This window comes from Ornithodoros turicata, unplaced genomic scaffold (genome assembly GCF_037126465.1).
Source record: "Ornithodoros turicata isolate Travis unplaced genomic scaffold, ASM3712646v1 Chromosome21, whole genome shotgun sequence".
Classification (NCBI taxonomy): Eukaryota; Metazoa; Arthropoda; class Arachnida; order Ixodida; family Argasidae; genus Ornithodoros; species Ornithodoros turicata.
In genome coordinates this window covers 946,316-960,079 of record NW_026999337.1, presented here as the reverse complement: position 1 = coordinate 960,079, position 13,764 = coordinate 946,316, and the positions used below count along the sequence as shown (strand labels likewise).

The window sequence follows — 13,764 nt, the reverse complement described above, 5'->3', positions numbered from 1 at the left end:
CGTGAGCGCGTCTGTGCAAATCGTCGGTATTGGAACACTTGACTTCCAGTACATTGTGCTGCTTGGGATTTCTTGACGCATCAAGTTATATCAGGCAGCACAGTCTCCCGCATCACGTTTATCTCGATGGCAGACCCTCATGACGTCCACAGAGTTGCAGTAGTACATTTACGACCTCGTAGCACCCAAAGCTGACGTCAACAACTGCTTCCTTTATCCAAATGAATGACGTTCAGTTGAAAGGCATTTTGTGCGTAGCATCTCCAAGCAACTAACACTGGAATGATATTCTAATCTCAAAACCAGACTGCATGTCCGTCTAATGAGAAGCACATAATTATCGTATTCCCAACAGTGACGTTGAAGAGATCATATTGCCTCCACCAAATGTCACGTACAGAGACAATGTTGCAGGTATTTGAATAATTACTGACAGTATTGTGTTTCGTTATTTTACAGCGGAGGCGAAGCAAATACGTGAGACCAGGCAAAAAGGACGAACGGTGCAAAACTAGATGGCATGCGACCCAGGGCCTCTTCCAGGGGAGGGACGTTCAGGGAGCTCTCTCTGGTGACGTGCAATGCATGGTAACACATCTCATACATTTCTATCCACCTGTGTAGTGTGCTTTCTTGTGGAGCGATTACGTTGTTGTAAAATAAGCGCAAAAAGTTTTTCCCGGCAAGGGAGCTACCTCCGCGTTGCCAGCTTTGATGCTTTTATGTGGCAGAAAATGTAAATTAGAAAATTAAAGTCTCGTACGGGTTGCGACAAAGCGTGCGATAGACGCGTAGAAAATGGGCACACCGAATACGTTAATTTATCCACGAGTAACACAACAGAAGGCGTCTCCGCCAGTGTGCAGGTCGCATAGTTACGAGAATAACTAGGAATGGCCGACGATCGCTCTCCTATGACATCGAATGATTTTTTCTCAGCTCTCGTTCGTGCAGCACCAACACCAATAAGATATAGAAAGCTTGCTGAATGCCCCCTCTCACTCCTTCGCACATCGCAGCAACCAGCAAAGATGTCAGCCAATCGGGGCACAGGAGTTCGAAATACAGGTTATTCTGTGGCTACAAAGTGGCTTTCCATGGCCCTGCGGCCGCTGAAAACAACGTCGTGATTGGGGATTGGAAGACTCTTTATTGTTACGTCACGTCGCTCAAGCGCATTTTTTCTGGTGATGTTAGCAGAACGCAGCGCGTGTGACGTAATGGACGACATATACCAAAGTACCTATATAACTAGCCTTTACTTAGCCTTTTTATGTCTTCCTCTTATTAACGAATTCCGAAGTCCAATCCTTAGAGTAAGAAGAAAACATTGTGGACGGCGATCCTAGTCCTGAGTGCTCATGCATTATTTGAGTATATGTACCTCTCGGCTTTACGGGCTCTCAGAGGACCAAGCTCCTCATTGTGATGCCATGTGGTAATGACATCACTATGTAAGACCGTTGGCGCCGCCGACGGACGTGGCCTGCATCGGCTTTATGTAAATTTCAAGTGGTATCTTCAGTGGTATCTGGTTTTCCTAAACGAGCCTGACGCGGCCAGGGTCACGGAGACTGGTCCCAGAACGAGAGATAACGCGCACCAAGTATGTTCTCTGTAGATGTGGCACCCTCTGGTAAAATTGCAACAATGTAGCCCCTGATTTCGAGGGTACCACAAACCCGTCAAGAGGTACGGATTACCTTCTTATTTTAGAGAGCTTCCAGAAATGCCGGTTGCCTTTTTTCGCTCTCCTCTACCCATTTCCCCTCTCGCCAAACGTCGAACCGTCGGAGCAACAAAGAAACGAAAAAGCAATCTTTTGACACATTTCTCTCAAAGCATAGACATAGTCTCACGGCAAGCAATGAAGCAGTGTTCACATCTGTGTGCGTAGATGACATTGTAGTGCTACTGAAGACTAACGAGACCAGACAACAACATGGCGGTGGAATTGCCAGGTCAGAGCGAGAGCTCGGGCTGAGCGAGGCAAGGCTATTTATTATTCGCGCCTTGATGTGATGGCGCTGGCAATGCCGCCACAGGGTGGAACGAGAACTGTTTAATTGCAAGAGCGCAGCGAGCGGTGAGCGTGCGCAGAGGCCGACGAAGATCGGGGTGCGCAGATGACGCTGTGCGCAGATGACGCTGTGCCTGGCGGGGTCGCTACAGCTGCTCCCCCCCTTAGCGCGTTGGTGAAACGCAAGAGCGGTGCGTCACCAGGACAGGGGCCCAGTGGACGGACTTTGCTGAATGGGGAACGGCAGGCTGGTAAACGGAGTGAGGGGTGGAGACCAGAGCAGCCGTGAGGTCAGCAGCAGGAGCCTCCATGTATGCAGGCTTTAATCGGTCGATGGAGACTTGCTCTTGCTTGCCGTTGATGATGAGGGAGAAGAATTTGGAAGTGCGGCTGACTACTTGATAGGGACCAGTATAAGGGGGCTGTAGTGGCTTTCGGACAGCGTCGACGCGTACGAAAACGTGTGTGCACGTCTCCAGGTCGTCGTGCACGTAAAGCCTGGAGGAAGATGGCTGACGAGGGGGTGCTGGGCGAAGCTGGTCAAATATGGCTTTGAGCCGGGAAACGTAGTTTGCTGGATCTGGCGGGGAAGTAGCCTTGGGGGACACGAGGAATTCTCCAGGTCGTCGCAGAGTTGTCCCGTAGACGAGCTCTGCTACGGTGCACCCTAAGTCCGGCTTGAAGACTGAACGGAGGCCGAGCAGGACGACAGGAAGAACTTCCGTCCAAGAGGTGGGGTTGGGGTGTGCCTTGAGGGCGGCTTTGAGTTGTCGATGGAATCGTTCCACCATGCCGTTTGACGCCGGATGGTAGGAAGTGGTCCGAATGCGTTGAGATCCCAGTAAGGTGGTGAGGGCGCTGAATAAACACGACTCAAACTGCCGCCCACGGTCAGTAGTGATAGTGGAGGGCACTCCGAAGCGAGCAACCCACATGCTCGTGAAGGTAGCGGCGACAGTTGAGGCGGAGATATCAGGCATGGGGGCCGCCTCAGGCCACCGCGTGAAACGGTCTACCACCGTGAGTAGATAGCGGTGACCTTGAGAAAGCGGGAGGGGGCCCACGATGTCCAAGTGGACCTTTTCGAAGTGGGTGTCAGGTGGAAGGAAGGGGTGCACGGGAGCAAAAGTGTGTCGCTGTATCTTAGCTCTCTGGCACTGCTGGCAGCTACGTGTCCAGTGCTTGATCTCGGCTTGCATGCCGGGCCACACGTAGCGCGCACTGATTAACTTCTGCGTTGCGCGTATGCCTGGGTGCGATAGTGCGTGGAGGGTATCAAATACCCGGTGGTGGTAGTGACAGTCTGCTGGAGGTTCGGGAGCAGGAACGCGCAGGAACCGATGGGGAGTCTGCGCGATGGTCAGCGCGGCAGGAAGTTCATGATCTTGGTCGGCATAAAAGGTTTGCGACCAGCTGGGTAAGGTGTCGAACCTGCTGAGACAAGGCGTGGGCGGAGCTTTCGAAGCTGACCTGCGAAACAGGCGGAGCGGGCAGTTCCGAGAAGCCGGAGGAATTGACGACTGCCATGTCCAGGTCCGTCAGGTATTGTCCAAGGTATTGTTCGGGTCACCACTGCAGTGCTACTGAAGACTAACGAGACCAGACAACAACATGGCGGTGGAATTGCCAGGTCAGAGCGAGAGCTCGGGCTGAGCGAGGCAAGGCTATTTATTATTCGCGCCTTGATGTGATGGCGCTGGCAATGCCGCCACAACATAAAGCTCAAGTAACGCGCTAACGAATTACCTGTATCTCCAATCCCGCTGAACGAACGACCAAGTGATCGTTTATGAGTAGGGAATGACTTTTTCGTGTTAAATGCCTTTCTCAGGGGGTAAAAATCGGACGCTATTTTTAAATATGTAATTCGTGGAGAAATCGAGCGATAATTGTGCCTTCGGGTGTTATCGGATGTTTTTGTTTCTCCCATTGTCTATAAAGACCTTTCCTAATCTCTCTTTTATTTATTTATTATTATTTATTTTTTTCGGGATCGTGACATTCCAGCGGTAATGCCCGAAGGCATAGACAGTGTTGACACACATGGATGTATTGCTAGGAACGTAAGTGACCAAATCATACATGTGTTACACATGGCGACCTTGGTTCGTCTTCAGTGGAAACGTCACTTGAGGATTTCATAGTGACTGGAATTCGGGGGAAATCGGGTTTAACCTGAATTGGTCGGAGGTCACTTCGGGGGGGAATAACCGGGCGGAATAGGGTTTAACCCGAAAAAGACACTCCCTATTTATGAGTTTCTCTATACGGGACAGAGAAACAAGTAACATCAGAAAACTCGCCTCTCAGAGATCCAACCAATTCCACGGTCACCTGTGTCTTTCGACTGCATTCCGTCTTCAAATTCTCTCCTGATCTCACGTGCCATCCAACCTGCAAAGTTTTATCAGTGTAACAGAACAGTTTCTGTGCGACAGATTGTGTGCGACAGTGCCTTTGGAGTATTAGATACACAACCACAAGAATAATATTACGTAACTAGTTTTCGGTCAGTCTCAGCGCTCGTGCTCCCCCGTGTTATGAAACTGAGCGCATCATCTAGCCCATCGGCCGCCGAGCAATTTGGCTGAGTATGTCCTTTAGCATTGGACGCATTTCGCTACGGGGATGCTGTGCTAGAACTCATTCTTTCTCACCCACAAAATGTCCAGTTTTCTCCGGATTGTTTCTTGTTCTGCGTAGGAAGGATCAACTCAGGTTTCCAGAAGTCACTCAATTTGTGTTCATTAATTATTGAAACTCAGCAGGAGTTTAATCCAGAAGCTTAATATTAGGCAGTGGATCAGTTATTAACGTGTCGTCCTGCTCATTACATAGTAGCGGACGCCAGCAGTTTGGTTGCGCGACACAAAATGCTTAGAGATGCCGTTTTCCGCGAGGGACGTGAAGCGCTGAGTGCTGATGTTTCACAGCGTGATAAAGAGCGTTCAGGTGGAGAAAATTTTTCTACGAGCTGACCACCGTGGCCTTTATCGTGGTCGCCGATTTTTAGTTTTTTGTTTGTTTGTTTTTAGTTCGAGGGCTATACACGCTAGGACACGTACCTTGTAACACGGGCCAATAACTCGTGATGCCTTGAGTTTGAGGCACGAGAAGTGCGTTAACAATGTTAAGATCAAGTCAATACCAGCTAGCCTACCTACCCCTGTTATGTTCGTCAATACCTCGTGTCTGAGCATAGGACAACAGCGACTTGTGGATCTTCTATAAAAATGCGATCACAATTGGAAAAGGAACCTCAATGCGTGTTTTCTGTGTGGCTAAGACTAGAGTCACTAAATCGCTTCAGAGTAGCGACCCGGAGGCACAAGGGTGGTGGTCGTCATGGTGAAGGGGCTCGCCGTTGTCACAGAGGTGGGCAACGTCACGACTGACGGGGAATATGCGTCCTGGGCCGACTTCTAAGGGAACTGTGTCGACATATATCTGAAAGCGTCTGAGGAAAACCCAGGAAAAACCTCAGACAGCACAGCCGGCACCGGAATTCGAACCCGGGTACCAGGCACAAGTAAGATCGGGCAGGCGGGCAAAAGGGCGAGCTGAGGCTGTCATAGTGTTTCAGTTTGACCTCCAGCGGCATCCACGAAGCGCTCTTCCAAGTGTTGTCTTCTTCCACTGCGGAATTTCATCTTCAGCAATTTCTGCTGCCAAAGTAGAGGTGAGGGCTAGAGGTCAAACGGAAACAACCTTTTGCCTCAGTGTCGATACTCTGAAGCTGATTTAGTGACTCTAACTTAGACAATCTGAGCTGTAACAAAAATTCATATGTCTGTAGATACGCTTCTCGCTTACATATCACCTCGGGCGATGAATAACAGAACAAACATGCAGCTGACGTATAAACAACGATGGCGTTAGCGAAGGAATGATCCCAGCACTCTACACCAGTGATCGGAACTGAAACTGAAAAACCCGTACTGAACCGATATAAATTTAGGCGGTTACCGGTTCGCGAAACGGTTCAGACGTAATGTGCGTTGTGAGAGATCGGAAGTACGACTTACACAGCGGATTGGGAGCCGCGCTGCCAAACAAATTGGAAACCGAAACTGAGTAAAACAAACTGCAACACAAGTGCTCGAGTTATTTCCTCCTCGCAGCTATTGCAGTTCAGTTGTGTTTCATTTTGGACTTTGAAAATTACGGCCAGTCCTTGAGCAGGATGTAACAGGTTGTATACGATGAGTGAACATAGAGAGTACAATATGCTACCGTAACGTTGCACCTGAAATGCAGATCTGTAACACGCACTGTTGCTGCGAACCAGAGCAGTGTCGGCAACAACAGCAACGAAAGTATATTTGTGTAGTTTGAAAATCGGAAGGATGTGCTAGCTTTTAACCCATGGCAGTCGTCCAAAATTCACTTTACTGAACAGGCTCGAACCGATATTTTGCGCTGCAGCGGAGCTGAACCCGAAGCGAACCGCCTGAACCTGAAGAGAACCGGAAAAAGAAAAGAAGATAACGATTCCGATCCCTGCTCTACGAGGCTCGTTCAAAAAGTTCTAAGCCTCACCCAGAAGGAGTTGCAGAAACAAGACAGTTTTTTCCTGATAGTCCCCCTTGACATCAGTGCACTTGGTCCAACGATGCTCTGGAAAAAGGTGGCGTCCTGTCCTCCAAAAACTCCTCCACAGCACTTATGACCGCATTATTGTTTCCAAAATGGCGACCACGCAGGTTGGATTTGAGTTTAGGAAACAGGTAAAAGTCTGATGAAGCTAAGTCTGGTGAGTAAGGGGATAGCAATTCAAAGCCACAGTTGGCGGCTTCAGCTACTGCAACCTGAGCAGATGAACGGGCGAGTTGACCTGGAGCAACAGCACACCTGCCTTCAGCTTCCTTCTGCGTTTTGGCTTGATTGCTTCCTTCAGATGTGTTAATTCTGATGCATAGTACTGTTGGTTAATAGTTTTTCCTTTTTCCTGGTAGTCTATCATAATTATGCCTTCAGAATCCCTCCAAAAACAGATGTCATGCCTTGTCAACAGATGCTGCCCGCTTCAACTTCTTCGGTGGTGGAGAACCAGGGTGTTCCAACAGTTTGCTTTGAATCTTTGATTCAGGTTCAAAGTGATGAACCCAGGTTTCATCTTGAGTTACTAATCTGCGGAGGAGATTCCCAGGTTCAGTTTGGAAGCCACTCAAAAATCTCCTGGAAATGTCAACCCTTTACAGCTTCTGCTCTGGCGTCAGCATTTTTGAACCCATCTTGCAGACAGTTTGCTCAACCCCAAGATCTCAGTTAAAACAGTGTGAACTGAATCAGAACTAATGCCTATCGACCTAGTTATCGCTGCACAGTAATACGCCTGTCATCCGAAACCATACGATGAATGGCATCAACTTGATCATCAGCGGTTCAGGTTTTTGGACGGCCTGACCGAGGGTCATCTTCTGTGATCACCCTGCCCCTCTTGAATTCGGGAGCCCACTTCTTCACAGCTGCATCGAAGGGGAGTCCTCAGCGAGTGTCTGTACCATGTCCTCATGGATATCCTTGGCCGTCATACCTTCCTTTTCCAAATACTTTATGACTGCTCGGGTCTCTGTTTTGTTCATTTTTAGATTTATCGCACTACCCTTCACCTTTGTATGGGCGTCACCTGCGCACAAATTGTACACACAGAAATCTGTATTCGTTTTCCTAGTTTTATAACAAGTGGTAGCGTGTTACAACAACAAAAATGTTCACCTATTGCTCATTTTTTCTGGGTGAGGCTTAGAACTTTTTGAACGAACCTGGTACACACTCGCTAGCGTCCACCCCACATAAATGATCTTACGACACCACCCAAAATGTTTGGAAAGTGTTTCTGATTCGTCGAGCCCAACATGAGCGGCGAACCAGCGTTTAGCGTAGAACAATCCGCAAGGGTGCCAGCATACTGGTGTACAAGAGGTAGCACTTCCTTGGTCCGAGAAAAACGACAAGGACGGGATTTGAGCCCCGTGTCATCCACTTGTGTGTTTCCCGACCGTGTTGTTTTCCTCAGACACAAGGGTGGGGATACATTTATGGAAGTAAAAAAAAAAATCCGAGTAGCTGTGCAACCTTTGGTACTGGCAGCTGAAATACAGCGACAGCTGTATCACTACGGATTGTGGGAAGACTTTAGCACGGTTCTTCAGCTGTGTTTGAGAGTTCCCAACATATAATACGTTAATATTTCGAAATCTTCTCTTAGGAATGCATTGCAACTCGAACTCTGTTCCCCAGCCGGACGTAGTTCTCGAGCCAAAGCCTGTCGAACACGCTGCAAATGTCTCCAAAGTAGTTGTTAATGAACGCACGCTCGAAACGGGTATCCGCACGCTGCCACCGCTCAACGAGAACAAACTTCACAGATTCTTCTTCAAATTGCTCAGACTTGCGCTTTCTTCTTTTCCGTTCCAATATGCTCGTTGCGTCTCTCCAAGTCGAGCCTTGGCTTCTTCGCTCATATGGGCACGGGGAGCTCTTCGCCTTTCTGCATTCTGCGCTTTTCTTGCAGAAATCTGTTCTGCACTGAGAACCTTCCTCGGCGGAGCCATCCTGGCGAAAGGCCTGGTGTCTTGTGCTTCCCACTCCCATCACCTGCATCACCGCACCTCACGTGATATTCAACGTCCCATCGCACCATCTTCGCACGAAGAGCGCTGCTTCCGTGACTCACCGCGGCGCGAAATTTGGGACACACGGCGCACGCACGCTATCCGATGCTTAACTCCGCATATACAGACGAATATTTTCCTAAAACCGTGATATCTGCCATCTTGCCCTTTCCTGGTGCCATCTGTCGGGCGCTGGGCCGCCGAGCCGAGCTGGCCAAGGAAGCCGCAGAACTCACAGAATTAATATAGACCACTTGCACTCCTACGTCATCGATTACGTTTCGCCGCCGCGCAAAGCATGCTGGTGAGCAGCTATCAACCTTATCAGCCTTTTCGGCCTATCAGCAGACGCGTTTTTCCCGCTTCTTGCCAACCAGAGCAAAATATAACCTCGAACCGGTCTTCTCGGGACGCCACATGTTTGTAAACAGAAAGTGGTCTATAGGAGGACTCCAGCAAACGGACTTGGCACGCCGTCAATGGGATCCTCCTATCCCCGAGTGTGAGCGCCCGGGCGCAGCCATCCGTTGGTCATGGACAGTGTCAGTGGACGAATTTCTGCCCCTATCCACAGCGGAGCTGCTCTGTTGCTCAACAACCCTGTGCAGTCACGTGGGATAACAAACGGCGAAATAGGCCGATGGACGGAACGAAGTACAACGAAGAAAGCGAGGCAAGCCCTGTAAACCCTTTTGGGTTCGTGAATGGAGTCGTGCTATGGGTATCACAAGGCAAACGTTGTGATGTCTGAATCATATCTGTGAGATCGTCTGCGACACTGTCAACCCTTTGCTTTCCAGAGACACGGATGAACATGTTTATCGCCTCTGACGTGTTGAGCGGCGTTTGTATGCTGTGCCAGCGATAATCCTATATTTAAAAAAATAAATCCTAACAAATCTATTTCCGAAGGCAACAATAATCTAAACATGAATACACACAGTTAACTGTCATGCTGCTCTGGAAACCAACGAGAACCGGAAATGGCTAAACCGAAACCGCGCGCGCCATTCCTATTCCGATCTATGTCGGTAGCGCGAACGTGTCGTTCGGGAGCGAGAACACGTGGTATGTGACGCAACGTAACGCTGTCGAAGAGAATTTGGTATTCTCTGCGCTCCAAACGTGTCGCCCGTGAGCGACGGTGCCGCTCACGGTAACGACAGCCTCCACCCTGTCGATATGGTGGATGATACTGTCGTTAAGCGGAGCGAGAGCTCTCAAGACGGCTGCAAGTTACTTCGCATGGCTAAACACAATCACGGTTGGCGCCGGTGTTTAGATCGGGCGACAACGGGTTTGTATAAGATGAAACGTCTTTATTGAAACCACTTTGCCACAGACACAATTCTCCGCTATCATACATATCAAACAATACATATAGGTCTGCCTAAAGCTTACATTTCTTCACTTGTTAACTGTCCTGACAGCTCCTTCTCTGGGAATTTAATATGCCCACTGATTCTAATTGCGTGTAGGTCGTCAGCAAAATGTCCGTGACTAAACCACGGTGCTCTGTCACGAACAGCAACACAATTTCATATTATTCGTGCGCTGAGCGAGAAGCGCGAGACCTCTCCATCGTCAACGCGTCGTCGTCGTCGTCTGCTTCCAAAATAAGACATTCCGCGTGATTCTCCTTCTGCTACACTATTGGCTCAGAGTTCGACGTCTCGTTCCCAGACGTCTTAACCTCTAACGACAGTCAACAAACCAAGCGCACTGTCGTTAATAGCTACATGGGAATGCCAAAAGTGGCAGGTGTCGTTCCCGGTGCTCGTTATCGTCTTCTACCGATACTCCTCTATCGACACCGTCGCTGCCGCTCGACAGCGGCTCGGAATAGGGCCCCGGGGGTCGGATTCACACCCATCACATCACATCATTCGCATCACATTCGATGCCGGGATGGCGTCCTAAGCGCGATTCACAAAGCTATCGTAGTGGAGAGGGAACCCCCTTTGACGAGGAAGAGGAAGGTGCTCGCTTCCTGACCACTGATCTCTATGTATAAAGGCTGGATAGCGCATGGGAGAGGGGCTCGTGGGGGAGAGGCGTGCCTTCGGGCCGCCATGTTGGTGGGCCCTAAAGTGCTGTGTGTGCTCATAGAAAACAATGGGAGGCAACGGAGATTGTGAGTATTTATTGCGCTGCTAGGATTGATCGTTGTTTGTCATCACACAATTTTGTAAGGTGCCAGTATACTGATGTATCCTAACAGTGTTTCACAGGTGTCCCGCCGTTCGATTCTTAATTACGTTATGTTTTGCATTCCGAAACTAGATCGTCACCGCAGTGCAGCGCTGGGGATTGTACTACAGTACGTTTCCCAGCCAATATTTCAATAAGAAACGACTTGAGGTTAACAACAACCATCTATATAATATCCCGTACTGCGTTCTGAACAAAAATTGTTCCATAAAGAATGGTCCGGGAAAAGATATACTCGCATGGCAGAAAGAGATCGTTCTTTAGAATCACAGCCGTTGTTTTAGCCGTGTATGCGTTTAGTATGATTTATATCAAGCATCGCCTTAGAAAGAGTCTTTTAGTAAACGACAGCGGTGCTTTGCCTCGCAAATATGGACACACCGAAGCAGCCCAAATAATTACTTCACGCAATTAGATCACACTCGTTAGGACATTAGGTAGTGATGTAAGCTTAATCAATTAAGTTACTTAGAAAGTGGTAACACCTCCTTGAGACACAGGACTTATCTCTTTTTGAAGTACAGCCCTTCTATGTTTGTTTGCTTCTTCCTTTATTTGTTCTGATTATTTGCAGGCGCGGTTGTGCCAAACTGAATGTCCTTCTCCAGCACTCACATGCTTTTGTTGAATACAACTGCAGCGTGAGAAAAGCTGCTTGGGGACGGGGTCCTGCTATCCAGTGCTGACTTTGTCATGCTTGTTATGTGGAGCATGCTCCAAAAAATGCAGCTCCACATATGGTCTTCAAGTTGCAACAGGACTATTTGGCGCTTGAAACAGTTGTGATTTTGTCATTTTGGCCCTCGTGTACCCAGTCTGTGAAAGGCAAACAAAAAAGTCTAACACGATATGCCTTTGTAATGAGATCACTGATGATGAGTAGAGAGAATATACCAGTTCAAGTTTATTCAGTATTTTATATCATTCATTATATTATTCAACATTTTATGTCAAGTTTATACAACATCAAGTTTATTCAAGTCCAAGATTTATTTCTTGCACTTACGCGTTTCAAGATACAATGAACATGCAGGGAGGTCGCAAAAGACTACATTTATTGTTTTGTGACCTTGCTACAATGGCAATATATATTTTAGGAATGATAATGGTCAGGTACGCTCTCTAAATTTGTAGCACTCAATTTTAGGTTGGAATGAGCGATGAATAGCAACTTCCCTCCTGATATTTTCTCACATATGCTAAATTTTAAATTTAATGTGATCAAATATGTGATAATATAATTATATATAAGAATATAATATGTGATAAATGAATGTGATCAACAGTAGATGTAAACAACATGAGTAGCCAGAGAAGTGCATTCTCAATAAATAATTTTCTTATAGCATATACAGTCAACCCTCGATTTATGAACACCGTCGGTTCCCCGAAAAATCGTTCATAAATCGAGGGATTCATAAATCGAAAATTCCGTTAAGCGAGTACTATCGAGCACATGGAACAGTATTTCCGAGTTGATATTGTGTTTATAATGCAATATATTGTATAATTTTGCTTTGGACCTTGCCTTCCGCTGTGTCAATTGAGGTCAGGAACACTTCTGCAAAAACCCGTTTGTTGTTCGGATTTCGAGGGGTTAAGAACCGAGGGTGCAATAACTCGAAAACGTTTTGTCTGTTCAGGCGTCATTCATAAGACCACGAATAATCCCTTTGAAGGTTTTTATTGGCCTCGGAACGATCCGTTCATAAATTGAGGTCAAAAACGCTGGGCAACTCCTAGTTGGTTCCCAGAAATTCCATTCATTATTCGAATATCGAGGTTCATAAAACGAGGGGAAAATGCATGTAAATGTTTGGTTCCTCGTGCTAGTGTTCATAAAACGAGGGAATTCATAAATCGAAGGTTCATAAATCGAGGGTTGACTGAATGTGCATGCCTATTAACTGAAACAATTATCACAGTTCCCTGACAAGTTTTAATTTCTGAGAGTGTACTGTAGAGGCTGCTTAGATCTACAACAGTTCATACAAGGTATTATATACTGTGAATGCCTTTAAAAATCCCATGTGACACATATCCCTTTACTTTCTGGAGATGCTGTGGTAGTCAAAGTTTGCGAGCATTACGCAGGTTCTGCACCCATTTCTTGAGTATGTCGAGGCAGCTGTGAAGTAACCTGCATTGATGATGATTATTCCAACTTTTATGGTGCATCGACAACAAAGGAAATAATACATCATAACATTGGTTTGGGTGCAACCAGTTAAAAATGAATATGTTGTTTAATAAATGCATTGGACAAATGTTAAAACATCAGTTTAAAACATGGTTTACAATCCCTGTATCTTCTAATAATTAAAAAGATTAAAAACTATTCTAAAAAGAATACGGGGAACTCTTCTAAAAGAATTATAATCTCTAATTATATATTGCTGGGTGAAGGAGCCTAAAGTGTAAGGTGTGTTTCTGATGTGAACATGTAAGAAAATATGCAAAACTGAGAGAGGCTAACCACAGTGCGTGCACTGAGGTTGTTCCTTCCTGTAAAGTAGAAACCAGTGGATGAGGAACGTGATACTTACCTGTACACCCAGCCGTATCACACTGTATCACACTACACAGATTATTCACTGGGTAGCCCTCATGACGAAACCTGTATTGAGAGACCACTTTTGCCTTAAAAACTGCTACAAATAGCGCGACACGCTACAAATTATTACTATCGTAACAAGCTGACGATACAGCTCAGACACAAAGGCGTTATTCAAGTCGCGCCACACCACCGTTACGTAGGATTCTTTGTCACAAATCAAACCAAGTCACAAAACAATACCAATACATGAAAAAAGGTGACAATCGTGGTTTCCTTATGACGTAATACCGAACTTGTGCGCGAAGGTAATTCAAAGAAATGAATGTGGCACTTGCTTCCGCAGAGAACACCGTGTACCA

At 47.1% G+C, this 13,764-nt stretch overlaps 1 protein-coding gene across 2 annotated transcripts in view; it reads left to right on the top strand.

Moving 5' to 3' along the window:
- Positions 1 to 13,764, top strand: part of LOC135373116 (membrane frizzled-related protein-like) — a 608,751-nt gene that overhangs the window by 426,038 nt on the left and 168,949 nt on the right. For both annotated transcript variants that reach the window (XM_064606387.1, XM_064606386.1), the window contains one exon: positions 460 to 588. In XM_064606387.1, the coding sequence (XP_064462457.1) occupies positions 586 to 588 (3 nt within the window). In that variant the 5' untranslated portion in view covers positions 460 to 585. The remainder of the gene's footprint in view (positions 1 to 459; positions 589 to 13,764) is intronic.